The sequence below is a fragment of the Equus caballus genome, chromosome 8 (assembly GCF_041296265.1).
Source record: "Equus caballus isolate H_3958 breed thoroughbred chromosome 8, TB-T2T, whole genome shotgun sequence".
NCBI lineage: Eukaryota > Metazoa > Chordata > Mammalia > Perissodactyla > Equidae > Equus > Equus caballus.
In genome coordinates this window covers 21,864,772-21,891,367 of record NC_091691.1, presented here as the reverse complement: position 1 = coordinate 21,891,367, position 26,596 = coordinate 21,864,772, and the positions used below count along the sequence as shown (strand labels likewise).

Sequence of the window (26,596 nt, the reverse complement as noted above, 5' to 3'; positions counted from 1 at the left end):
ACTGGTTTGTTTGAAAGCTCAGAGCAGTTGCCCGAATGTTTCCGAGGCCAGTTGGGACTTTTTCAGGGAGCCTGAGCTTAGCAAACAGGCACGGTCAGGCCCACCGTTGGCTTATATCCTTGTCTGCAGAAGGCGGCCAAACGGGGCTGGCCTCCCTGCAAGGGCAGAGGACGGGCAGCCTTGCCTGTATTCCGTATGTAGGTGCTGAGCATGCACGTGCACGTGTGTGTGTGTATGTGCACTCACAGGTGCATGTGAACACGTGCCTTTACCATGTGCCTGTGGGCATATGTGCTCCTATGTGAGTCCCCGTGCCATCCGTGTGTATTTTGAGATGGGCACATGAATCTCGTCAATTTCCAGTCTCTGCAGCCTCTTTAAAAGCTTTAGAAAGACAGATTTCATGGGCAAATTATAGTACTCTGGTTACATAGAAAAAATGTGAGTAAGGGGAGTTATAAAAGCCACAAATTTCCAGAAGAAATGATTAGCAGCAACCATTACTGCGCAGGTACCATGTTCTGGGCATTTTACAAACACTCTCATTTTATCTTTGCAAAAAAATCCTGGGAGATAAGGACTTTGTTCCCCTAATTTACAGAAGAAAAATGGAGGCTCAGAAAGGTTGAGTAACTCTCTTGAGGTCACAGAGCTAAGAAGTAGCAACGTCCGCATGCGGACCCAGGCAAGCTCGCTCATGAATTGGCACTCAACACCTGCGTCGTAACTGCCTCCTATTTCTAAATTCTGAAAGTGTATGTGTGGAGGTGTGTGCTTGTGTGTAGGGAGTCTAGGCTTCCCTGGGGTTGAGCACCTGGAAAAGGTGACTTGAACCTCGTGGTGTCCAAAACCTGGCTTTCCTGGTGTCCCAGCCAGGCAGGGAGGAATTGCCCAAACCTGGCCTGGAGAGGAGGGCTGGAGCCTGATTCACACCTGAATCAGGTGGAATGGGATGGGGCAGGAATGCAGGTGTGGTGGGGAGAACATGCCCCCCCCCCATACATCCACATCCTAGTCCCTGAGTACGTGACCTTACATGGCCCAAGGGACTTGGCAGATGCGATTAAGTTAAGAATCTTGAGATGGGAGATTGTCCTGGATGATCCACTGGGCCCAATGTCATCACCTGGGTCCTTGTAAGCCGGAGGCAGGAGGGTCAGAGGCCCAGCAAGATTGGAAAATGCAACTGCTGGCTTTGAAGATGGAGGGAAGGGGTCACAAGCCAAGGATACGAGCAGCTTCTAGAAACTGGGAAAGGCAAGAGAACGGATTTCCCCCTAGAGCTTCCAGAAGGAACGCAGCCCTGCCAACAGCTTGCCTTGGGCCCAGAGAGCCCTGTGCCAGACGTCTGATCTCCAAACTGTTCAGATAGTAAATATGTGTTGTCTTAAGCTACTAAGTTTGTGGTAATTTGTTCCAGCAGCAAAAGGAAACGGACACAGGGGTTGGCTCCTTGAAGCCTCTAGTGCAGTGGCATTTTGTGGTCCCCCTCCCGGCATACTCTTTACCACTACTGAGTTAAACACATTCGGGACGGTCTTGTAGTTTCAAGAGCCCTGGTCCCACCTCATGTGTGGACAAAGCCCAAGGACCTGCCTGCCTCCTTCTAACTGGAACCATGGCAGCATCGGAAACTGCCTGCTCCGAGCCTCCAGGGCTCCATTCACGTGTCCACATGTCGTCTCAAAATGAGGGAAGCTGAGCCTCCGCGGCTCAAAGCCGTCTAATGCCGTCACATCACTCAGACTCGAGACCCTGTTTGGAGTGGCCCCTCCCACCGCTCCAGCCTCACCTCCTGCCATCCAGCCCAGCAGCCACACCGAACATCTCGCAGGTCCTTTGCACATGCTTTGCCTTCTTCTCCCAGTGCTTTTCCTCATCCTCTTTAGTGGGTCGGCTCGTCTTTATCCTCGGGTCTCAACTTAATAGTCGCTTCCTCTGAGGCCCCTTCCCAACTGCTCATGTCCCTCCCTTATGAGTTCTCACAGCTGCCTGTCCTTGTCCTTCAGGGTACTTACTAGGAGTGTAATTATGATGCTCTATGTGATTGTTTAAACGATGTCTGAGACCCTCCCTAGAAGGCCAGCTCCATGAGGGCAGGGACCACATCTGTTGTGCTCCCTGTCGGGTCCTCACTGTCTACTTGCCCATGGCAGGTGCTCCATAAACGTTTGTCCAGTGAATGAAGAGCCCGTCTGTGTGCATTTGGACAGCAAGCTCACACCGAGGTGGGAATCCACTTCCCACCACCTCCAGAGTCATCTGCTGGTGCCCAGAGGAGGGGACAGACCCTTTCTGGCTCCTTTGGGAGCATCGTGGGGAATAGGAGGTGCCCTCCCAACTTCACTGAGTCACCAACAGCTCCCTCCAAGCACGCAGCCCGGTGACAGGTGTGCTTCCTGGATGCGAGGCAAGGGTCGTAGGTGTAAAGCTAGTCGGGATGTAGAGACAGAACCAGAGTGACAGCCACTTACAGTGTCCAGGGAATTGGGCACTTAACGTGGAAACATGAGGCAGGCAGACAAAACCAGCCCACCCGTGCAGACAGGTCTTCTCTTAGTCATTGAGGGTCCCTCGATTTCAAAGCACAAGGGGAATTCTTGGTGTTTCGGCCTCAGGATCTGAGGACCCCTGAATGTTGCCCCAGGAGGAAACTTGAGGTGCATCTTATCGAACCCCTCACATTATAGTCTAGAAAGAGGACGCCCAGGGAACAAAGGCTTTTCAAGGTCATTGACTGGATAAAAGGTAGAATTCAAACCCATGTCCTCTAACCATTGGCTTATGTTTTCCCTTCCTTCAAAAATGCACTTTCTTGGGGCCAGCCCCAGGCCTACTGGTTAAGTTTGGCACTTTCTACTTTGGCAGCCCAGGTTCACGGGTTCAGATCCTGGGCACGGACCTACACTGCTTGTCGGTGGCCATGCTGTGGTGGTGACCCACATACATAATAGAGGAAGATTGGCACAGATGTTAGCTCAGGGCGAATCTTCCTCAGCAAAAAAATCAAAAAAAGCCCCCAAGTACTTTCTCTTCTAATGTAAGGATAATACACATTCACTGTGGAAAGTTAAGGAAGTATAGGGAAGTCCAGCTAATTGGGTTATTAAGGAGAGGGGGTGGTAGAGGCATTAGAGAAGGAAATAGGAGTTACTTATAATCCCACCACCAGTGGTAATTGCTCTGAATATTTTAGTGTGTTCCCTTCCTGATTTGTTTGTTTGTTTGTTTTGTCCAGTGCACACAAGGAGGATGTCCACATGACCATGTCCAAACCCTACTTACACGCTGATCACAGCTCTGCATCCTGGGTTTGGGGTCTTTTCCCCACTTATAATAAGGAGAGCATTTTCTCATGTGATTTGTCCCACAACCTCCTTCCTGCAGCATTTCTCCATGTGTGGCCAGGGATTCACCAGCATCAGGACCCTACAGAGAGCCGCTCCCAAACGCAGACTCCCAGGCCTCACCCCAGCCCCGCAGCATCAGTGTCTGAATGTTGAATGCTCTCCCCAGGTGATCTAGAAGCACCGTAAATTTTGGCAACATCCCTCCACACAGCAGATCTCAACAGGGCTGCAGGCTGAAATGCTGGTACCCGTGGCTGAGAGGGTTTTGATGGGGCCCCATGCATTGATATTCTCTTAATGATCTCTGGGAGATTGACGTGAATTGAGGATTGAGAGCATCTTCCGTGATGTGTTTAGGGCCCTCCTGCCAAGACTGGGAACAACAAACGTGGCTTCTGGGGCAAAGAAGCTGAGCTGCCTTATCACCAGGATAAAGACCCATTTGTGACTCATGATCTCCCGTAACATCATTTCGATTTAGCTTCCTGCAAAGTTTATTTCCAAGTTTATACTCCTTGGCGGTTGGGGCCCTCCATGTTGAGGTCCCAGCGTCTGGGGCTTCAGAGAAGGTGTGCAAGGGGCAGGCTGCTCACCACGGTCTTCGAGCAGAGAAAGGGCTGCCCGTGCCCCCCACACGCTTCTCTCTTTCTTGGTCTGTACTGAATCCACAAATAACAAGGGTGCCCGAGCTGAGACATCTGAATAATGATCTTAAATCTGTTGTTTTTCCGTGCCATTTGCTGCCACTGATAGAAGCTAATGAGACACTCCTAGTACAAGGTGTGTTAATAGGGCTTTTCGCCATTTAGGATTGAATGGTGGAAGGAGCGGGCATCTTGGTAGAGAGGCTAGAATGGGGGTTTGCAAGTGGTGGGTGAATCCAGGGCCTTTATTTTCCGAGGGGAGTCAGGGAGCCTTCTGAGTTCCCAAGCAAAGCACACCGCAGTTCAGAACTGGATCTTTTGTCCCACTCTCTCTTCCCGAGCTGGGTCGGCAAGGCTTGACCTGAGGCAGGAGGTCCTGGGGGCGTCATGGAAAGAAAGGTGATTTACTGAAGCAGAGAAGTAGATTCCCGCCCTGGCTGAGTGACCTCAGGCATGCCTCTCACCCTCTCTGTGCTTTGGGACCCCTAATGATAGAGTGGGAAGAAAAAAACGCTAACCGTTTCCTGGTGAGGGCAGTGGGGGAAGGAGACAAGAGGTGAGAGCAAGAAAGTAGGTGTGTACAAGAAAAATGTCACCACGTAATTACCATCCTCGGCCTCTGTTAGCTCACTTCAGTGTCTTATTGAAAGGTATCCTGAATTTCACCTGTTCCAGACAACTTCGAACTGTTTCTTTAAACCATGGAACCAACTTTCCAAAGGAAATCTAATTCAATAGCCCAAACAAACCAAAGTGACAAGTGCAGAGAGGCTCTGGCTGAAATGGGGTCTCCTGGCCCCTCAGAATCCTTCCTAACACACCACGACAGTGGGCGGCCCCTAAACTGCCTCGAAGGAACCCTGGGGTGCCATCAAGCACAGTTTGACAACAGCTGGTTTCGCCTAACATCTTCTGTTTCGTAGATGAGGAAATTGAAGCCCAGAGAGGCAAAATCTGGGGGTAAAATCCAGATTTCTCGACCCATCTTGAGGATTCTTGGGAGAACAAGATGATGGCTCAGCTGGTGGTGCGTTGTCCCAACCTCAGGGAGCGAGAGGCAGGTGGGGCAGAGCCGGCTGGGGTGACAGTGTGTGTGTGACATGGTACTTCCAGTGCTGGAGGCTCCCTTAGGGTGTGGAAGGCAGGGCCACTGAGCAGAGTAGGACTGGACTGCTCCAGAAGCTCCCGTGGCTCTGCTCGGCGGTGGTGGCACGAGGTGGAGCAGTGAAGGACAGGGACTCAGGAGCCAGGCTGCCTGGCTCCGAACCCCAGCTTTCTCTACCTCCCAGCTGTGTGACTTCGGTAAACCTCTTAACCTCTCTGTGCCTCAGTTTTCTCATTTGGAAAATGGGGACAAGAATGTTCCTTAGCTTATAGTGCTGCTGGAAGGACTCGTTAAGAAAATCCAGATGGAGTGCCTGTCTCCACGCCTGGCACACAGTGGGGGGCTTGGTAAACGTTAGCCACTGTTATTCTGGGTGTTCTGAGACCTCGGATGGGGGCTCGCTCCTGGTTGCTACCGCCTCCATCCTCCTATGAAAGCAATTTCTAGGGAAAACACGGGGAGGGGGACAGGGCATGGGGGAGGGGAGAAAGGGAAGAGCGGGCTGCCCTCGGGTCGGCACCCCCTGCTCCCTGAGCAGCTCTGTTCCATCTGGTCACAGCGGGGGCCCCAGAGCCCACAGGCTGCTGTTGGCTCTTCCTTGGGTGCTGAATGGAAGACGAAGGGAGAAGCTGCTGTTTATAACTCGCTAGCAGAGCGTTTTCGGGGGCGGGCAGGAACGCGGGGGGCCTGTGGAGAGAGTGAGCATCATGTAGCTGCCAGGCAGCGCTGGGAGGGAACTCCTGGAACCCGTGATGCCCGTGTCCCATCCCAGTGGCTCTCACGCTATCCCACTGTGTCCTCAGCTGGGATCCAGGCCGTGGAGGGCTGGGCAGTGGCCGGCTCCATCCGTGTCCTCTGGCTGTGGCTGGAGTGGGGATAGTGACATCTTGTTGGAGGGAAGGGCAAGGACATGACTTCAAGCTGGTGGGAAGTGTCAAAAAAACCACCCGAGACCGGCCCAGGGTGCCCCGCAGCTGTGCTTGTTACACAGCCTTGCCATTTAGGGTGCGCCCAGGGACCAGTGGCATCATCCGGGAGCACTTGGGAACCTGGGAGCTTTCTAGAAACTCCAGCCCTCCTCCAGACCTGGAGTTTCAGAATCTGCATTTTCACGAGATGGCCACATGATCTGTGTGCACATGAAGTTTGAGAAGCCCTGGTATGATGCACATGAAACCGGCTTCTAATTTTGTCTCTGCCACTTTCTAGCTGTGTGACCTTGGGCAAGTCATTTAACTTCTCTGTGCCTTGCTTTCCTCACACGTAAAATAGCAGTGTCTACCTCCTAGGGTTGGGAGGCAAAGCACTTCGTACCCTGCCAGGCGTATCGTAAGTGCTGTATAAGTACAAGCTGTCATCATAAGTCACTTGATGCTCAGGTCAGCCTGCGCTGGCTGGATATAAATGTGGAAAGTGGGCTGCCCTCATTCATTCATTCATTCACTCATTGGTTCAACCATCGTGTGTGAACACTCGCTCTGGGCCAAGGGACATAGCAAGGAATGGGACAGACAAGGTCCCTGACCCAGGACCCCATAGTTCAAGGGGCAGCCAGAGATGGACTCACAATTAACTACGTAGTCAATGCGGATAATCTCACAGTTACTTATACATGTGACAAGCGCTGTGCGGAAGTACAGGGTTGTTATTAGAAGAAATAAAATGGACGGTCAGAGAGGCTTCCAGGAGGAAGTGATAAGTCAGCTGGAATTTTGAAGCATGAGGGGAATCTTGGCCGGTAAAGTATGTGTGTGTGTGTGTGAGAGAGATCACAAATACGTGTGTTGGGGTGGAGACTGTATTCCAAGCACAAGGAGCAGAATGTGCAAAAGTACTGAGGCAGATAGAACTGGAACTCCAAGACCTGAGTAACCAGAGCAATGGTTCTCAATCTTGCGTGTGCGTCAGGATCCACAGGAGGCCTTGTTAAAACAGATTGTTGGGCTCCACCCTCAGAAACTCTGATCCAGTTAGTCTGGGGCAGGGGCCCAAAGATGTGTGTTTCTAACACGTTCCCAGGTGAGCCTGATGCTGATGGTCTGGTGAGTACACTGAGAGAACCATTGAAGGAGAGCGTTGAAAGCAAGACCAAGAGGGAGGGGGCTGGCCCGGTGGCGCAGTGGTTAAGTTCTCATGTTCCCCTTCGGCGGCCCCGGGGTTCACTGGTTCGGATCCCGGGTGCGGACATGGCACCGCCTGTCAAGCCGTGCTGTGGTAGGCGTCCCACATATAAAGCACAGGAAGATGGACACAGATGTTAGCTCAGGGCCAGTCTTCCTCAGCAAAAAAGAGGAGGACTGGCAGTAGTTAGCTCAGGGCTAATCTTCCTCAAAAAAGACCAAGAGGGAGAAGAGGTTTAAGGTTTCACTTGGGGCCAGATCACGCAGGGCGTGGAAACCTCGTGAAATGGGAACCAATTAAAGGTTTTAGAGAGTGGAGTGGGAGTGGCATAATCAGATTTATGTTTTAGGAATGGCACCATGGCTGTGGTGGGGAGAACAGATCACAGAAGGCGGTGAATGAAAGCAGGGAGATTATTAAGAGGTTACTACGGTCCCCTAGGGGAGATGACGGTGACTTGAAGATGGAGAGAAATGGGTGGATTCTAGACATGTTAGGGAGGAAGATGCAATAGAATTTGGTTGGATCACTGATTATCAGGGGAAGAGGGGGTCGAGGAAGACCCCCAGATTCCTGGTTTGAGCAAGTTAGTGCCATTTCTTGAGAACAGGAGGAGGTACATTAGAGGATGGGGAGCAGCCGAGATGGAGTTCAGTTGAAAGCACAAGTTTGAGACGCCTGTGAAGACATCGAAGGGAAGACATCATGTAGACAATTAGATGAGGAGATCTGGAGCCCAGGAGGCAGTTTCCTTGGAGGAGGTGACAGGAGATAGAGAGGACTAGATAAGGTTCTTAATCTGCAGTCAATAGAATAGGTGGGAGATATGGGATATGGGTTCTGTGATCTGAAAATGTATCAGAATGTCATGTGCATGTGCCTCTTTCTGGGCAGGGGTCCAACAGTCATCATTAGATGCTCAAGAGTCCGTGACTCAAAGAAGGGTAAGACCGTCAGCCTGATACTGTGGGAGATGCTGGTGCTTCCTGGTAATAAGGTGCTTATTACCCTGTCTCTGCTTCCAGGCGCCTGGTGGACCGTCTGGAGAACATGAGGAAGAATGTGGCTGGGGACGGGGTGGACCGCTGCATACTGTGTGGAGAACAGCTGGGGATGCTGGGCTCTGCCTGCGTAGTGTGTGAGGACTGCAAGAAGGTACCACTGCCCTCCTCTTCCCTGCTCATCACGTGCAGAAGGGCCAGGCCTGGGCTTGAGCCCTGAGGGTCCCTGGGTCTTGGGGATGGTGCTTGGATCCTGAAGAGTAGTTGCCAGAATGCGATTCCTTCTGGGATGCTGCCATGCCTGGCTGTCTTCCGAGGTACCCTGATCCTGGTTCCTCCCCTGGGAGTCACTGTGACCCTTCTGTCCTCTTGGAGCTCAGCTCTATCCAGGATGCACTTGGGAGCTTGAAGTGGGACATGAGTTACAGTTGAGCATGCAAGTCTCCTGGGTGTGGCTTAGCAAGTTATGCCTCAGGCTAAAGAGCATGCCGGGCATGCGTCTACACCTCTGTGTATGTGGAAGGCTTACCCAGCATTCTCTTACCCTGGGTTATAGTGCAAGTGACTTAGAAAGCCCTTCTCCAGCCATGTGAGGACCACCGGGCTTCTTGAGCCTTCATTTGTGAAGGGGCCTCCCTGTACTTCTCCACCCTGTACCCTCTCCTCAGGCTGTCTGCCCTCAACAATTCTAGGACAGAGATACGACTATCCTTGGTCTGTCTAATTCCCAGGAAAGGAATTCAGGGAACAACCCAGCTGGAGACTTCCATAACATCACTTGGCAATTCCTGCTTGTGGTCCAAGCATTTAGAATGCGATTTTGGGGAAAGTTTATCTATTTAGAATGAGATACTGGGGAGAGTTTATTCCTAAAAAACTTGTCTGTTGCACCCAGATAGTGAGAATTTTGTCACCTAGTAGGCTTTCCTATCTGCCTAGACTCCAGGAACTCAGCCAAAAGTGTGATGCTGCATCACACAGCCGTGGCATTTACTCACATAACTTCCTTCTCCTTGAAGAGTTGAACCTGTAGTCTGAGTTGTCTCAGATTCATTTGGGAAAGGAAGAAAAATAAATTAGTAAACAAAATGGATATATGGCCTCTCCTCTTAAAAAAATCGTGACAATGATCTCCCCTGTATGGGTGCTGAAAACTCAGACCCAAGGGGACTCTTGGAGAATTCCTTCATCCAGTGCTTGGGGGTCATTCCAGTTCTTGTTATTGAAAATTAAGACCCAAATTGTAACTTTATTCCAACCGGCCTTTGTTATGGGAGGGAGGTGAGACAAGGAGAATTGTAGCTCTTTACATCCACCAAGACAGAATGCATCTCCATTGCTACCCTTCCCGGCCACTTTTCCTGCTCACTGGCAGCTCAGAGCCTGGCCTATGTGAGTGTGCACTGGACTATGTTTTGTCCCTAGAATGTCTGCACCAAGTGTGGGGTGGAGACCTCCAACAACCGCCCGCATTCCGTGTGGCTCTGCAAAATCTGCATCGAGCAGAGAGAGGTGAGTGCACTGGCCCCATCTGGAGGACCTCCAGTCTTTGTCCAGTTCTCCCTTCCTCTCTGGGACCAGGGAGACAGGGTGGCAGTTGGGGTCTGGGGAACCTGGTCAGGTATGTGTCTTAAAGGGTTGGTATAAAGGGAACCAGTTCAGCTGTGAACCCTGGCAGAAAAAGTCCCTGAGTTTTTGAGTGAATTTGGCCATGCCACCTTATGCCAGTTCATAACCTTTCTGATATTCAACTTTCTCCATCAAGAAAATGCGTATACGCAGGCCCTCTCTCTTGAGTGTTCAGGGATATTGTGTAAATCAAATAAAAATTGTAAAAGACAGTGTAGTGGTAAGAAAAGTGTCCTGGCTATTGTGCCAGTGTGCTGTGGGCAGGGAGCACAATTCCAAGTCCGCACTCACGAAGGCAGGGGCAACAGTGCTTGGCTGCATGTCTTCATCCTCTACGTCTCCACCCCCAGGTGTGGAAGCGTTCTGGGGCGTGGTTCTTCAAGGGCTTCCCCAAACAGGTCCTCCCACAGCCTATGCCTATAAAGAAGACCAAGCCCCAGCAGCCGGTCAGCGAGCCCGCCGCTCCCGAGCAGCCTGTCCCCGAGCCCAAGCACACCGCCCGCGCTCCAACGCGAGGTAAGACAAAACAGCTTCTCCTTTCAGGACCAAGGACAGGTCTTGGTAACTGGTCTACCTGGAGGACGTCCTGACATCGTCAGATCTGTTTTTCTACCCAGTTGGTGGACAGCCAGCCTCTGGCCTGGGGTCTAGGACATCTACGGCCCCTTCACAACTCACCATGAATCATTATCAAGAGGGCAGCACAGGGAACTCTCCAGCAATGCCAGGCTGCCAAAAGGCTTTGTTGTCATCCCTGATGGAGTATTTAGAGGTACAGAGGAGGTGGAAACTAAAATTAGGAACTGATAGAGACTCCTACAACCAAAATACACATGGAACCCACGAGAGATTAGGGGTCCCTGATGTTTCTTCTATCAATCATGGACAAATCTGAAATTGAGCTAATTAAAAGTGAAAGATGAATAGAAAGGAAATTAGTAAAAGAAAATTCCCACTACTGTAGATATTATCACTATTATCCAAGTGTCATTATTAATTATTAAATTTATCATGAAAAGGGAGAGGCAAAAGAGTAAAAAGAAAAAAAGCAACCACAATAAAAACACATTTTAATTGAATGGGGACACTAGGACTGACCAGATGAGATCCTCGCAATAATTTCCGTTAACACTAAGTGATAAATCATCAGGTCTGAATGACGGTTCTGGCATTGAGTGCAGGCAGTGCTTCTGAAAGGAAGATCAGAGTTGAAGGTCTCAGAAATTGAAGTGCCCAACCATATTTCCCATGAGATAACTTCTCAAGGTACCCAGTGCAATGCCTGGCACTCAGAAGGCATCCAGCAAATGCTTTCCTCCTGAGAGGGCTTGAGCAATTTCTGCTCCTTGCAGAGAATCACCAAATTGTCAATACACACTGCGTCCCTGAGGAGCTCCCTGTTCCACCACTGGAGCATTCTTCTTTCTGGTTAAGAGTTACTCTCTCTAGGCTAAGAAGATTGCGCAGCGTATCTGTCAAGAGCTTGGACATCTGAGGCCAGGAGGGCCTGAATTTGAATTCTAGCTGTGCCATTGACTAGCCCTGTGAGCTCGGGCAAGTAGCCTAACCTCTCTGAGATTCATTCCTCATTATAAAATGGAGTTAATAACTCGTTGGGTTATTTTGAGGATTAAATGAGATACTACATGTAAACTGATCTGCAGAGTGAAGTACTTAGTAAGGGTTGGCTAATATTATATAATGTTAATCATCTATGTACAGACTCATAAAGATGCACATGTAAACAGTATGAATTAGCTTATTGGATAAACTCTGGACAAAACAAATGACTCTGAAAATGTAGTTGACGTAACACCCATGCACCTCACAAGGAAGAAGTAACATCACCACTGTGACATGGTGACACCTAAGAACTTATTGGTAGTAAGATGCGGTGCTGGCGAGTGTGTGCAGAAGTGGGGACTCTGTGTCTGTGGGGAGGACAATAAGTCACCGCCAGCCTTTTGGAGAGTAATATGGCAGATTTATTAAAATTTGAAGTGTATATACCATTTGATCCAGCGATTCCTCTCTGGGACTATATCTAACAGCAGTACAAGTACCAACATGAAAAGATACATGCATAAGTATATTTGTCGCATCATTATTTGTGGTAGCAAAAACACTGGAGAAAACTAAATATTCAGAAATAAAGGAATTGTTGAATGGATTATGATATATCCACACCATACCATAGTAAGCATCTTTTAAAATGGAATGGTGTAAACGTACTTTCTAGTTTTGGAATTACGTCCAAGATAGGTGCTTTCAATATTCTTTTAGCAAACATTTACCCGACACCGATTGAGTTCCAGGGTCTGCTCTATGTCCGAGGGATACAGGGGTCAATGGAACAGACAAGATCCCTGCCCTCATGCAGCCAAAATTCTAGTAGAGGAATCATGCTCAGCAAACAGCAAATACCCATACAATATAATATGAGGTAGTGATACACGCCCGGAGGAAAATGCAGCAGGTAAAGGGGACAGATGGTGACTGGAGGCTCCATGTGGGATGGAATGGCCAGAGAAGGGCTGACGGGGAGGGGCTCTTTGGGGAGACCTCTGACTAGAGTGGTAGAGCGGGCCCGTATCGTGTGCAAAGGGCTTGAGGCTGGAGCCGGCTCAGTGAATCCTGGGGAAAGCAAATTAAGCAAACAAAGTAGATTCTAGAACCATTTGTAGCCAACAACCCCAGTTTGTTCTTTCTTAGGGCTGTGTGTGCTCATATGTGTTTGTGCGTGAAAGGAAATACCGTGAGCCTATAAATGGGGACTCCATTAACTGGGGGTTGGGAGGGGAGATTTTAATTAATAAAAAGTTGTTGGGGCTGGTGGGTGGCCCCTTTGTGAGCTCCTTGAGTAATGGCTTTCCAGAAACCATTGAACAGTGCCCCTCACCCATTTTCTCTCTCTCCAGGTGACACTGAAGACAGGAAGGGCCCAGGCCAGAAGACAGGTGGGTCCTGCCGACTCTCTTCTACTTTGGGACAGGAGTCCCTTCCATCCATTCCCCCGCTGCCCTTCTTGCACTCAATTCATGCTTTCCCTTCCAGGCCCCGACCTGGCCTCGGCTCCTGGGCGAGGAAGCTATGGGCCTCCCGTGCGCAGGGCCTCCGAGGCGCGAATGAGCTCTTCTAGCCGCGACTCAGAGAGCTGGGACCAGGGCCATGGCGGGGCTGCCGGTGACTCCAGCCGGAGCCCAGCAGGTGAGAGAGATGGGCAAATCCAGACAGGCTTCCTGGATGAGGAGAATCCACGGGAATGGGGAGGACAGTGTTTTTATTCATTTGTTCCTTCAGTATTTATAGAGCACCAACTGTGTGCCACATTCTGTTTTAGATACTGGTTCTAGTCTATGGTAGAGGAAAGCCAAGACCGGAAACATTTCTGTCTCACAGTTTTGCTTATATCCTTTTCTCGCTCCAACGCCATGTGTAAGAACAACATGACGTTTTTGCCCTCCTCCTCAAAAGCTCTGGGGGAAATGCCCCTCGGCTTTGAGCAAAGTAAAAACACTGCCCTCTCACAGGTCCATCCAAGTTCTTTCTTCCCTTGACAAGTGGCCTCTGCTGGTCCGTGAAGATGGGGGGGTCAGCACGGCCAGATGTCCCTCACAGGTGCTCCCATCTCCCTGGGTGCCCAGCACCTCTGGCCTCACTCACGGTGCATGGGTGTGGCAAGAGTGCCCACCAGTGGGAGTCCTTCAATCCCGGCCTTTGAAAGAGATGTCTACTAGACGGGGCAGATCTCTGCTCCTTGACCCCTTTTGGGAGACCTCAGAGCAGCTTCATTTCTTCGTAGTGAGGGCATGAGACCGGACCTGAGTTAGACGGGCTGACTATTTCAGTCCCATGTTGACCTCTGGCCTTCTCTTCCTTGATAGTGGGTTCGTGGCTTAGCACCTCAGTTCCTTTTCTTCTTGGCAAGAGAGCTAGGCACATGCTCTGTGCTGAATTGACAGCCCAGGCCCTCTAACGAACCTAAGATTCAGGTGGGCAAAGAAAGATGAATTTCTCAGATCCACCACATCAGAGAATGTTTACTGAGTGCTTACTATGTGCCAGATGCTGTTCCAGGCTCTTCACGCGTTATCTCATTTAATCCTTATCACAGCCCCAAAATGCAAGTACGAAGACTTTTCTTATTCCCATTTTAGAGATGGAGAAACTGAGCCCAGAGAAGTGATGCCACTTGCTCTAGGCCACACAGCTGACAGCTGGTTAAAATGGAAATTAAACCCATGTCTGTCCAACACTAAAGCCTGTGCTTTTTGTTTTTCTCTTCCAGAGGTGAAGTTTTGTGGGTTTTTTGGGGGGGTTTTTTAGATTTTTTAAAATTTTTTCCTTTTTCTCCCTAAAGCCCCCCACTACATAGTTGTGTATCTTTAGTGGTGGGTCCTTCCAGCTGTGGCATGTGGGACGCCGCCTCAGCATGGCTTCATGAGCGGTGCCATGTCCACACCCAGGATTCGAACTGGCGAAACCCTGGGCCACCAAAGCAGAGCACGCGAACTTAACCACTCGGCCACGGGGCCGGCCCCCAGAAGTGAAGTTTTTATTGGCAATGCTTTTTTAAAATCTTTTTTTATTGTGACTAAATATACACAACATAAAATTTACCATTTAGCTATTTTTAAGTGTGCAATTTAGTGGCGTTGAGTATGTTCACATTGTTGGGCAACCGTCCCCACCATCCATCTCCAGAGCTCTTTCGTCACCCCAGAGTGAAACTTTGTCCCCATTAAGCACTGACTCCCCGCACCCCTGCAACTAATCGACTTTCCATCTCTAAGGGTTTGCTTGTTCTAGACGTTTCATGTAAATGGAATCACACAGTATGTGGGCTTTTATGGCTGGCTTGTTTCACTTAGCATACGGTTTCTGAGGTTCGCCCGGGTTGTAGTGTGTGTCAGAATTTTACTCCTTTTAAGGCTGAATAACATTCCGTTGTAGGCATAGCCCACATTTCGTTTATCCATTCATCCACTGATGGACATTTGGGCTCTTTCCACTTTCGGCTATTGTGAATAGTGCTGCCATGAACATGGGTGTACCAATATCTACTTGAGTTCCTGCTGTCAATTCTTTTGGGTATATACCTAGGAGTGAAACAGCTAGATCACATAATTCTATGCTTAATTTTTTGAGGAACCACCATGCTGTTTACCACATCAGCTTCACCATTTTCACATTCTCACCAGCAACACACAAGGGTTCCAGTTTCTCCACACCTTCACCAACACTTGTTTTTTTCTGTCTGTCTGTATAGAACCATCCTAATGGACGTGAAGCTGTGTCTCGTTGTGGTTTTGATTTGCATTTCTGGAACGATTGGTGATATTGAGCATCTTTTTACGTGCTGACTGGCCATTTGTATATCTTCTTTGGAGAGATATCTGTTCGAGCCCTTGGCCCATTTTGAAATGGGGTTGTTCATTTTCTTTCTTGTTGAGTTACAGGAGTTCTTTATATACTCTGGATATTAACTCTTCATCAGATATATGATTTCCAAATATTTTCTCCTATTCTGTTGCCCTTCACTCTGTTGATTGTGTCCTTTGATGCACAGACATTTTAAATTTTGATCAAGTCCAGTTTATCTATTTTTTCTCTTGTTTTCTGTGCTTTTGGTATATCATATCATGCCAAAGCCAACGTCATGGAGTTTCCCCTCTATATTTTCTTTTAAGCATTTTCTAGTTTTAGCTCTTACATTTAGATCTTTGATCCATTTTGAGTTAATTTTTGGAGAGCAAAGCCTGTGCTTTTAGACTCTGTATTATTTTTGCCTCCCGAGGGAAATGACAGCCACACGACATTCCTAAGCCAGGTTTGGATCCTCTGTCCCTTGGGAGTCAGTGTAAATGTTCCTCTCATCTGTGAAGCTTCCAGCATCTGCCTGCCCCACCCTGGGCCGAGTTCATCGCTCCCTCCTCTGAGCTCCCAGGGTCCCAGCACATGTCCCTAGTCTGCATTTCTCACTGTAACTCCAACAGCTTGCAGCCTGCATCTCTCTCCTGGTCGAACGTCAGGAACACGAAGACAGGGGAGCAGCAGATCCACGTGCCTTAGTGCGGGTTAAAACTCTTGCTTCCCCTGCCCCGTTCCAGACCTTGTAAGTCAGAATCCCTGGGGTTAGGGCTCCAGACTCCACATTCCTTAAGCAAGCTCCTCGACTGATCTCAGTGAAGGCTGAAGCTTGAGAACACTGCTTAGAGCCTGAAAAGTCAGATTAATGAGTTTGGACTTTTTCCCGAGGGTGCCAGGGAGCCACAGAAGGATTTTGAGCAGAGGAGGGGCCACCATCTTATATTTTTATATCACTCACTCAGCACACAGATGGCCATGTAATAGGCATTCAGATCCTGGTGGCACTGAGGTTGGTCAAAGGGGCCTGGTGCTCCAAGACACGTGTCTCTGCCACCCTCTTCTGCCATCTGAGGAGGCGTGATTGCACCCCTTCCTGATCTGCTGGAGTCCAGACACCCTTGCCGTGGAATATCAGTCACGCCGGCAGCCCTCAGTGGGGAGCCAGAGTAGAGCCAGAGTCCCGTAGGGAGTGCCAAGGATGGCTTCCCACTCCAGTCCTGGCCCCTTGACAAGGATCAGCTCAGCTCTGCATTTTCCACTTGGTATCCCGATGCCCCCAGCGCCCCCTTCTCCGAGGTCTGCGACCTGGAATGAGGACCACGGCATAAACCAGAATTGTTCTGACTTTTCTTTATGCCACTAAGAGGTCTTTTCTGCATCAATGTCCCTTTCCCGTTGGCACACCCCAACTCTGTGCATCTTCAGGGACGAGCACAAAGGCCACCTCCACACGAAGCTGTCCCCATCGCCCGGCTGGAGGTCGCCTCTTCTGCCTCCATCCCCTGCGATGTTGCTTATTTACATACCTGGTCATTCCAGTCCAACGCTAAGTGCGCAAACACCAGAACAAAGACTGTGGGGTCAGGTCCAAGCTCTGCCGCTTACCAGCCGCGTGTTCCCATTTGACAGGTCAAGACACCGGGCTTCCATTTACGTGTAAAATGGAAATAAGAGCAGTAAGCATTCTTATCTCCTTGGGCTGCTGTAAAGGTTTAAGCGACCAATGCTGGTAAAGGGCTCAGCAGAGCCTGGCGCACGGTGGGGCCGCGTGCCGCCTACTCTCTGTCCACCTCCTGGAGCAGGATAATCGCTAAGGACGTGGCTTCCGGAGTCAGATAGACCTGGACGGAGGTCCTAACGGCTTCCTGGCTGTGTGACCTTGAGCACACTTAACCTGCAGTCCCTCAACTGCCAAATGGGCACCGTACTACCACAGGCGACATCACGTTGTGAGAGTTGCATGAGCTGATGCTCAGGGCCGAATGCGTCTGAAGCGCTCAGCGGATGTCATCTATTCTTGTTCTCTAAACTGTCCCTGGGTGACGGGCCATGTGCTCCTGGAGGAACGAAGGTGGTGTTTTCTCCATCTTTGCACAGGGACTGGCACCTGGTAGACATTCAATGAATACTTGTTGAATGAATAAGTGAGTGAATGAGCAAGGACCCAAATGAGCAAACAGTAGTGCCACTGCAGGACCCTGAGACGGGACCTGGGGATTGGTAAGCCCCCAGCCAGAGGTGGCAAAGCGCTGTCTGTCCTTGGCATTCAAGCCTCTCTCAAGGGAAAAAGGCTGGATTCAGGAAAGGTGGGATCCAGCCCAGTGAGATGAGAGAGGTGGCGCCTCGTTCCAGGAATGTCACACCTGCGTGCCAGGAACTGCCGGGTGCATCATCCCATCAGTCCCCTCGCAGCTCTGCAGGAGGTGGTGGCACCCAGTGCTCTCAGGCCGACTCCACCAAATGCCTGAGTTCAAACCCTGCCTCAGCCACTGACCAGCCAAGGGCCAGTAGGTGAGCCCCTCATCCCTCTGTACCCTAGTTTCCCCATTTGTAAAGTGGAGATAATAAAGCGCCCACCTCTGGGGGTGTAGACATTAAATAGATTCTTATATGTAAAGGCCCTGGCACATGGTAAGATTAAATAAATGTTAACTCATTATTATCAAGTGAGTAGAGTTGTTGCCTCCATGAGGCGTCTGAGGTTCAGAGAGGGTGAATGACCAGTCCAAAGTCACACAGCTTATAAAAGAAAAGCTGGGATGCAAAGCTGGGTCCCCATGCAGCTGGGGCCCAGATGCTCTCAGTAACAGTACCGTAGTATCAACACCTGACAGAGTGGAGTGTTAACTGCAACCAGGTGCTGTTCTGAGCACTTGGTGTGTATTGTATGTTGTGTCTCCTCCACCACCCTGTGAGGGTGGGACTATTATCCCCACTGAACAGATGAGGAGGCTGAGGCCCAGAGAGGGTAGGTCATTTGTGCAAGGTCACACAGGTGGAAGCAACATCACAGAACCTGTGCTTTCAGCACCCGTGTGGCTGTGACTTGCTGGAGGGTCTGAGTATCGGAGAGAGAGAACGCACGGGGGGAGGAGAAGAGGGTCTCACAGAGCTGGGAGCATCGGGGGGCCGCATTCAGTTCAAATCCAGAGGGCCCTGCCTGCTGCCGGCTGAGCGGTGCCCTGCTTCTTCCTGCTCCTACTGTGCGTGTGTGCGACATGACGGGCTGTCTCCTCTCCCTCCCCCTGCAGGTTTGAGACGGGCCAACTCAGTCCAGGCCTCCAGACCTGCCCCCGCCTCGACGCAGAGCCCAGTGCCCCCTCAGCCTGGGCAGCCAGGTACCTGCCACCCACCCGCCCGGGCCGTCACTCAGCTGTGACCCCGACACCACCTGGCTGTGCTCGTAGAGCCCCTGGGGTTTCCGCAGAGCTGCAGCCACCACCACACCCCAAGCTCTCCTGAGGCCCTGACGCTGGGGAGCCCTCTGGGCTGGGCAGCCGGGTGGGGCGGGCAATGCGAGAAGTGACCACGCTTCCTTCCCCAGTGTGTCCCAGCTCAGACATCGTCACTGCACTGTCACAGTTTTTACCACACGCTCCTGCCACCTGCCCTCTTATTTCCTGAATATCTTTCTTCAAATTGACTCACTTTCAAACCATAACTGAGACAAGTTGCCATCACAAACTCATCAGGGAAATTTTAAGGACGTGGGACTTTAGTAAAGAGGCAAATGCTCCCAGAGGGTGTGTGGGGTTCCAGAAGAAGGGGGGGGGCAAAGAGATGAGTAATGTGGGACAATCTAAACAAACACAGCTTGTGTAAAACAGTAGAGATAGTGCCTAATTGGTGCAGTCAAAAATGTGATATTTTTTAAAAAACCTATAGTCGTGGTATACACGGGAAACCAGTATTCCATGCCGTAAAGAGAGAGTGAATTCGTTTGCTGGAGCTGCCGTGACAACGTGCCACAAACTGGGCAGCTTAAAATAACAGAAATGTATAGTCTCTCGGTTCTGGAGGCGGAAAGCCCGAAATCAAAGCAGGGCAGGGTGGGCTCCTTCTGAGGCTGTGACGGAGATGCTGCGCCAGGCCCCTCCCAGCTCCTGGGGGCCTCCGGCCCTCCTTGGCTTGTGGATGGCATTCTCCCTGTGTCTTCACAGCGTCTTCCTTCCACGCAGGTCCCTCTCTGTGTCCCAATTCCCCTTTTCATATAAGGACATAGTCCTATTGAATTAGGGCCCACCCTAATGACCTCAGCTTAACTTGGTCATCTGCAAAGACCCGCTTTCCAAACAAGGTCACATTTACAGGTGCTGGGGGTTAGGACCTGAACGTCTTTTGGGAAACACGATTCAGCCTGTTGCAGGAGTAATAATAAAAATTAATGTAATGGAAATAAAACAATGCAGTGAATTTCTGGGCGCTCTGGCCTCCTGAGGATTCTGAGCCGGAGGCCTGTTCTCTTTTGTTCAAAAGGGAAAGTCACAAAGAGTGAAGAATTGTTACAGACCAAGTAGCGCTAACAGACTTTCTCCGTGATGGAATCAGTGTTGAAAGGCAATGGGAACGGGAGAGACTGTCTCACTGTGTCGTTGACGTTAGTTCGTGCCCCATCCCTGTGGCTCTCCCCCACGCCCCGCCCCTCGGGAAATGTAGAGAATCCCCTGGACAGGTAATGACCCTACAGCAGTGGTGGACTCAGAGTGTAACCTTGCCCTCACCTCGCAAGCGAGTCTCACTCTGTTTGTTCATCAACATCATGGCAGCCAGTGAAACACAGAGAACGGGGGCCACCACTCCCATTCCACACAGGAGGCAGCCGGGGCCCAGGAAGGAAGCTTTGGGGCCTTTCTGACCCCAGAATTCCCCAGTGGGGCCATTCCTGCAGCCCCAGATGCCTCTGCCCATCACCTGCTGTGCCGGGCCTGTGTTCAAGTCCAGGAAAGGAGGGGGGTGAGGACGAACCCCAAATGCTGCCACCTTCTCTGCTTCATCCTCCTTTCTCTCTCTTCCCCGCTCAGGGCCCCCAGGAGGCAGCAGACCCAGCCCTGGGCCAGCAGGACGTCTTCCCGACCAGAGACCAGGCAAGCGTGCACTTCTCCGCATGCCTGCCTGAGTGGCCGCCTCTCCCCTGCTTCCCCATGACAGAGCGGGGGGCTGCCCGACCTCCGCCCGGTCTGCACCCTGAGACCTGTGTGATGAGCTCTCAGGGGCCCCTCTGATTCCAAACCTCTGGATAGCCCATACCAGACCAGAGAGCTGGAAAACCACAACACAGAGAGTAGTTAGGAGCACACGCTGCTCCTTCACTTCCTCGCTGTGTGACCCTGGGCCAGTCACTTCACTCTCTGAACCTCAGTTTCCTTATCTTTAAAATGGGAATAATATAGAACCTACCTCTCAGGGTTGTTGGGAGGATTAAACAAACTAATACGTACAAAACCTTAGCACATGGCCTGGAACGTATTCAGTCCACACTAAGTGACAGTGAGTATTACACAGAATGTATATGTACCATCACCAGCAGTCACCAAGCTGCAACCTGTGTGTTGCTTTCTGACACACGGGGCACTGTTGTAAGTGCGATACACATATTAGATAATTTTAAAAGTAATGGAACTAGTATTTGAGCATGTTCAGGTGTCAGAATTCCCATTTTGTAGACGAGGAAACTGAGCTCACAGACGTTAACTTGCCGCAGGTCACACAGCTGTGACTCAGACCCAGGCTGTCCGGCTGAAGAGCCCGCCCCGCCGATCCTTCCCACCGTGAGGTCTGTTTTGCCGGCATCCAGATCAGCTCTTGCGACTTGTTATAAAATACAGATTCCAAGGCCCCACCACACGGCCTACTGGTTCTGGGGGGAGCCCCAGGAACCTGCATTTTTGCCAGCTTCCCTAGGTGGCTTTGACAAGGGCAACATTCTGAGAAGAGTGAGGGCATGCCGTGGCCCCCCCCATTGCCTGGGAGTGGCGCTCCTCCATTGCAGGGCTGTGGGCAAGGCTCGATGGGAGCCTGGCACACAGTAGGCGCTCATCACTCGGGTAGTGCTGTAGCAGTAGGACACAGGGACTCAGCTGCTGCTTTCCTGCCCTCTCCCCGTCTTCCCTACAGAGGTGGCTCCGAGCGACCCCGGCTATCCCGGGGCCCCTGCCCCACCCCGGGAGGAGAGGACGGCGGCAGCTGGCGGCTACCCTGCAGTTGCAACCAGGGAGGACCGGACAGGCCACCCACCGGGCACCTATTCCCAAGCGTCTGCCGCTGTCGTCCAGCCCACCGCATCCCCTGCCCGCCAGCCCCCAGCCCCGGAGGAGGAGGAGGAAGAAGCCGACAGCTATGATTCGGATGAAGCAAGTAGGTGGCGCTTCACGGAGGGGTGTCTGGGAAAAGCCACCTCGGGGAATCAGGAGTGGCTCGGGGATAGACCAGTACACCCCGGGGCTCCCAACATGCCAAACCTTATCTATGTATTAGCCAATTATTCAAATACAAATCTGTGTTACTAAATTCACAAAGGACATCAGCTCTCTGAAGATGAGGTGCTGTATATATTTTTTTATTGTGGTAAAATACACAAAACATCAGAGCTACCATTTAAATCATTTTAAAGAGGATAAAACTACATTCGTCATGTGCATTCTGGAGGTTCCTCAACAAGTCAAACGGAATTATCGTATGACCCAGCAATTCCACTCTCAGGGATACATATGTGTGTTTTAATAATTTCCAAAACTCTTTAACATGTATCTTCTGAAAGTAATTTTTTTAACCATGATTTAAAAATTCCTGGACATTTCCTCTTGTGTCCATCAATTCAATGATTTACAAAGTGCCCGCTCGTGCCCCTCCCCTGGGACCCCGAGTCCTAGGGACACACACGCGCACGTGCACGCACACACACACAGCAGTGGCTCTTCTCCTGGGTGTGGCTGGGGGCAGCAGGGGACAGCTCGGGGGGCTTCATGAGCTGGAGGGAGCAGGGATGGGCAAGTGTCTGGACCCGACGCGTGTTGTGGGGTTGGGGGGACGTTCCGGGAGCTCCTGGTCAGGCAGAAAGACTGGACCCGCTCAGAAGACATGAACCAGGGGCTGTAAACAGTGGCATGAGTTTGGCCCGTCCTGTCACCTCTCCTCGTTGTAAAATGGGAAGCGAGTCCGGCCTCTCACGCAGGGCTGAGGGGAGGGTAAATTGAGGTACCACTGTAAAGCGTGTCATAATTAATCGTGGAAATCTGTCTTACTCTATGGTGCTAAACACGCCTGTGGAATTATGAAGATGTGGTGCGCACAACAGAAGTCGTAATAGTCAGGGCTTGTTGAGCACTTATTTTGTGCCGGGTGCCTTTCTGAGTGTGTCGTGTGCATGCGATCATTTATTCGTCCCAGGGGGCCTGGGCTCACTGCTTTTAGCGTTCAGGTGTCACAGAGAGGGAGGCGGGGTGCCAAGAGGCGCAGGGACTTGTCCAGGCTCGCACGGCCGGTGAGTGGAGGGGCTGTAGCAGATCAGAGGCCAGACCTGGGTGAGAACAGCTGTCCGCTCTGTCCTCTGTGCTCCTCACGGGTCCCGGGCCTGCAGTCTCGGGGAGAGGAGCCTAGGGGGTCCTCCCCGCCATCAGCCATGGGCTGTTTCTGCTCTGGAAATGCACCATCTCTGTCCTGCCTTTCTGCATCCTGGTCCTTCCACCCGGAACAGCACCCACGGCTCCTTCCATCTGCCTTAAGTGTCTTTGCTGACCTGCCAAGCCTGGATGACCCCCCCGGCCCGTGTCTGTCCCTGTGATGAGCCGTCCCCGGTGCTTTATCACAAGCCGTCTCCGTGTTCAACTCTCTACTCCTCACTCACTCACTCATCTCTATAGTTGACAAGGATTTACTGAGCGTCTACTAGGCGCCCAAACTAGTCTTCGGGCTGGGGATCCCACGGCAGAAAAATGACACACCGGGTGGCTGATCTAATGGAACCAGCATTCTGGTGGAAAGAAACAGGAAACATGCCAACGAGTTCATTCCAAATAGAGATAGAGCACCGCGAAGGAGGTGAAATAGGGCGATTGACCATGGTGGTGGCTGCTTTAGATGGAGCAATCAGGGCGGCTTCTCTGAGGAGGTGACCTTTAAGCTGAGACATAGATAATGAGAAGGTGTCAGCCACGTGAGGATCGAGAAGGAGAGCATTCCAGGCAGCAAATGCAAAGACTCATTTATTCCTTCTGCAAATACCGACTCTGTTCCCGGCCCTGTGCCCAGTGGTTCACAGCAGTGAATAAGACAGTCACTGCCCTTGCCCTGGTGGGGCCCTCAATCCGGCAGGATGGGAAGTCATTAGCTAGGCAACTGCACAAATGATTAACTGATGGCAGATGTGCTGAGGGCTCCAAAGAAGAGGAGCGTCTACCAAGAGGAGGTGTCCAAGGCAGGGACTGAGTCTCTTCTCCTCCGTAGGCTCAACGCCTAGCCCAGACACACACAGTAAGTGTTCGGGAAATGTTTGTTGAATGACTGAATGAACGTTCTCTTGGTTCCTTCAGCCACCCTGGGTGCCCTGGAGTTCAGCCTTCTCTATGACCAGGACAACAGCTCCCTGCACTGCACCATCATAAAGGCCAAGGTGGGTGAGGGGGCCGAGCTGGGGACCACTCAGGCTCTCTGGCATGACTAAGGGACTCAGGGAGGGCATGGGGGACTAGGCCTAGCTCCTGTCTGTTGCTTTATCCATCTGTGACAGTGACAGCGATGAGAAGAGGGCAAAAATTAGCCACGGGGGGCCAGCCCAGGGGTGCAGCGGTTAAGTGCGCATGTTCTGCTTCGGCGGCCCGGGGTTCGCTGGTTCAGATCCCGGGTGCGGACATGGCACTGCTTGGCAAGCCATGCTGTGGTAGGTGTCCCACGTATAAAGTAGAGGAAGATGGGCACGGATGTTAGCTCAGGGCCAGTCTTCCTCAGCAAGAAAGAGGAGGATTGGCAGAAGTTAACTCAGGGCTAATCTTCCTCAAAAAAAAAATTAGCCACGGCTGATTCCTTTGTGGGGGGACTTCCTCGGGGGATGGTCCCACAGGGGTTTCACTTAACTGCAGTTGCCTCCCGAGAGTGGAGACAGCCAGCTTCAAGAGCCGGGATCTGCCCAGCCCCGTCCACGGCCTCTGGAGGGGACCACAGAGGTGCCGCCGGGAGGCAGTGACAGCCTGACTGACAGCGACATGCCCTCCGAAAGGCTCCTTCTGCTGATGTGGCTGTGGAGCCAGAGTGCGGCCTGTTGTTGCAGACACAGGGACACTAACGTGGGCGTCCGAGGGGCGGGAAAGGCACACCCGGGTGGAAGGGCGTCTCCACACTGCAGCCTCCTGGGGACTGAGCCGGCTCAACTGCAGACCCCCAGGAAAGCTGGATGATGCCAGCACAATCCCAGGAAGTAACGGACTAGGAGTCCCCACACCCCAAGTCTGGTCCGTGTAGAAGAACATCCAAGACTCAGGAACCAGACTTCCTGGGTTCAAAGACCAGCTCCGCTGCTCCCAGCTGTGTGACCTGGGGGAAGCTGCTTCACCTCTCTGTGCCTCAGTGTGCCCATTTGTAAACTGAGGATAGTAAGAGTGCCTCTCCCACAAGGATGACTGTATTAAAAGTGAGGTGGCCCCAGGTGCCAGCTTGCCCAGGACAGTCCCCAGCCGTGCCTGTTGCCTTGCTGGAATAATTAAGAGCTCCCCCTGCCACTCATAAAATGTCCCCGTTTGGATGATAAATGAGGCGTAAAATGTGTAACACAACTCCCAGATCAAGACATCTCCTGGCCCCGTCACTTCTTCAGTGAGCATTTATTGTGCACCTGCTGTGTGTGTGTATCACTGTGGCGAGCGCTTAGACGCGTTTCCCGCCCCCCTAGAACACAGGGAGTGGGCCACACGCTGTCCTGTGCCGTCTTCACGGGACCCTCTGAGGTCGGGGTCACTGTTAGCTCCGCTGTACAGAGGGGAAAGCTGAGGCTCAGAGAGCCAGAGCTGGGTCTGCGTCCAGCGGAACAGTCTCGCTCTGCGCGCTAACCACTCCTTCACACGGTCTCCTCCTCCAGCTCCAGGAACAGGGGAAAGGACCCCATTAGCCCCCGGGGACAGGGTACGGAAAGCTCAGTGCTCGCGGGTGGGGCTGGTAACAGAGACAGAAAAGTGGGCTGGGTGAGAGACATTAGGGAGTCCTAGTAACTGATAAACCAAGCGAGCGGTCCCCGCCCAGGGACATTCAAAATGTGTAAAGACGCGGTGTCCGCCCATTGGCAACCTCACAATCCAAACGTTCATTCCAGAACCATCTATCAATGCCTGGTCCGTCCAAGGCCCCACCCCAGACCCTGGGATGCAGCGTGAGCCAGAGCAGGCCCTGCCCACGTGGACTGTCATTGGGGAAATTGGGGACCGGAGCATTTCCTGACTGTTATACACCCTCTAGAACTTTCTACAGACTATTTTGTCCCATTTAATCTTCACAACAACCTATGAGGAAGGTTCTATCATCGTTCCCATTTTACACATGGGGAAACTGAGGCACGGAGCCATTGAGTGACTGCACCACACATCGAGGAAGTGGTGCAGCTGGGACTTGAACCCATATAGTCCAGCTCAAAAGCCTGTGCCCTTACCCACTAGCCTCCTCTGCCAGCTCCCTCCTTTGCCCCCCATCTTGTGGCTCCTCTTCCGCCCAGCGGTAGAAACATCGTTCACTCTCCTTGTGCCAGGTCAGAGCTCAGCCTTCACAGCTGCGATCTCGCTTAATCCTCCGAGAACCCCAAGAAGCAGGGCTGCATGGGCCCCATTGAACAGATGAGGAAACTGAGGCCCCCAGCGGCCACAGGACACAACATGTGGGATCCGGGATTAGCGCTGTGAGAGGGGACAGTGGGAGCCCAAGGCGGGACCCCTTCCTCGCCCGGGGCGTAGGGGGTGGGCAGGGTGTATCTGAGCCTCGGGAATTCTGGAGTTGTTCCTGTTAACAAGCCCCACTTAGCTCCCACCCCGGACAAACTCCCCTCCCCTACGGGGTCCATTTGAGCTCATCTCAGCCATCTGAGGGGCCGGGAACTGACTGATCCCCATCACACGGATGGAGACGCTGAGGTCTCAGAGTGAGGCCTCCTTTCCCTTGGCTCCCATCCTCTCCCACCCTTCCTATTCTGACGCAGCTCCTCCCACCCCGGCAATGACAGTCCAACCTTGATGGAGCGCTCGCTCTGAGCCAGGCACTGTGCCACGCACTTAACAGGCGAAATCATGTTTCAGTCTCACCACTCCTCGAAGCGGGTACTGTTCTCATCCCGTTTGACAGGTGAGGAACATGAGGCTCAGAGAGGTGAAGAAACTTACCTAAGGTCACACAGCCAGGAAGTGA

The 26,596-nt window shown here is 51.7% G+C and overlaps 1 protein-coding gene across 4 annotated transcripts in view; it reads left to right on the top strand.

Annotated features, from left to right (window-relative positions):
* The window catches only part of RPH3A (rabphilin 3A), a 95,562-nt gene that overhangs the window by 54,826 nt on the left and 14,140 nt on the right, over positions 1 to 26,596 (top strand). For all 4 annotated transcript variants that reach the window (XM_070275463.1, XM_003365490.5, XM_014727594.3 and 1 more), the window contains 9 exons: positions 8,246 to 8,375; positions 9,647 to 9,733; positions 10,201 to 10,366; positions 12,769 to 12,807; positions 12,905 to 13,057; positions 18,472 to 18,558; positions 20,242 to 20,304; positions 21,335 to 21,574; positions 23,749 to 23,828. In XM_070275463.1, the coding sequence (XP_070131564.1) occupies positions 8,246 to 8,375; positions 9,647 to 9,733; positions 10,201 to 10,366; positions 12,769 to 12,807; positions 12,905 to 13,057; positions 18,472 to 18,558; positions 20,242 to 20,304; positions 21,335 to 21,574; positions 23,749 to 23,828 (1,045 nt within the window). The remainder of the gene's footprint in view (positions 1 to 8,245; positions 8,376 to 9,646; positions 9,734 to 10,200; positions 10,367 to 12,768; positions 12,808 to 12,904; positions 13,058 to 18,471; positions 18,559 to 20,241; positions 20,305 to 21,334; positions 21,575 to 23,748; positions 23,829 to 26,596) is intronic.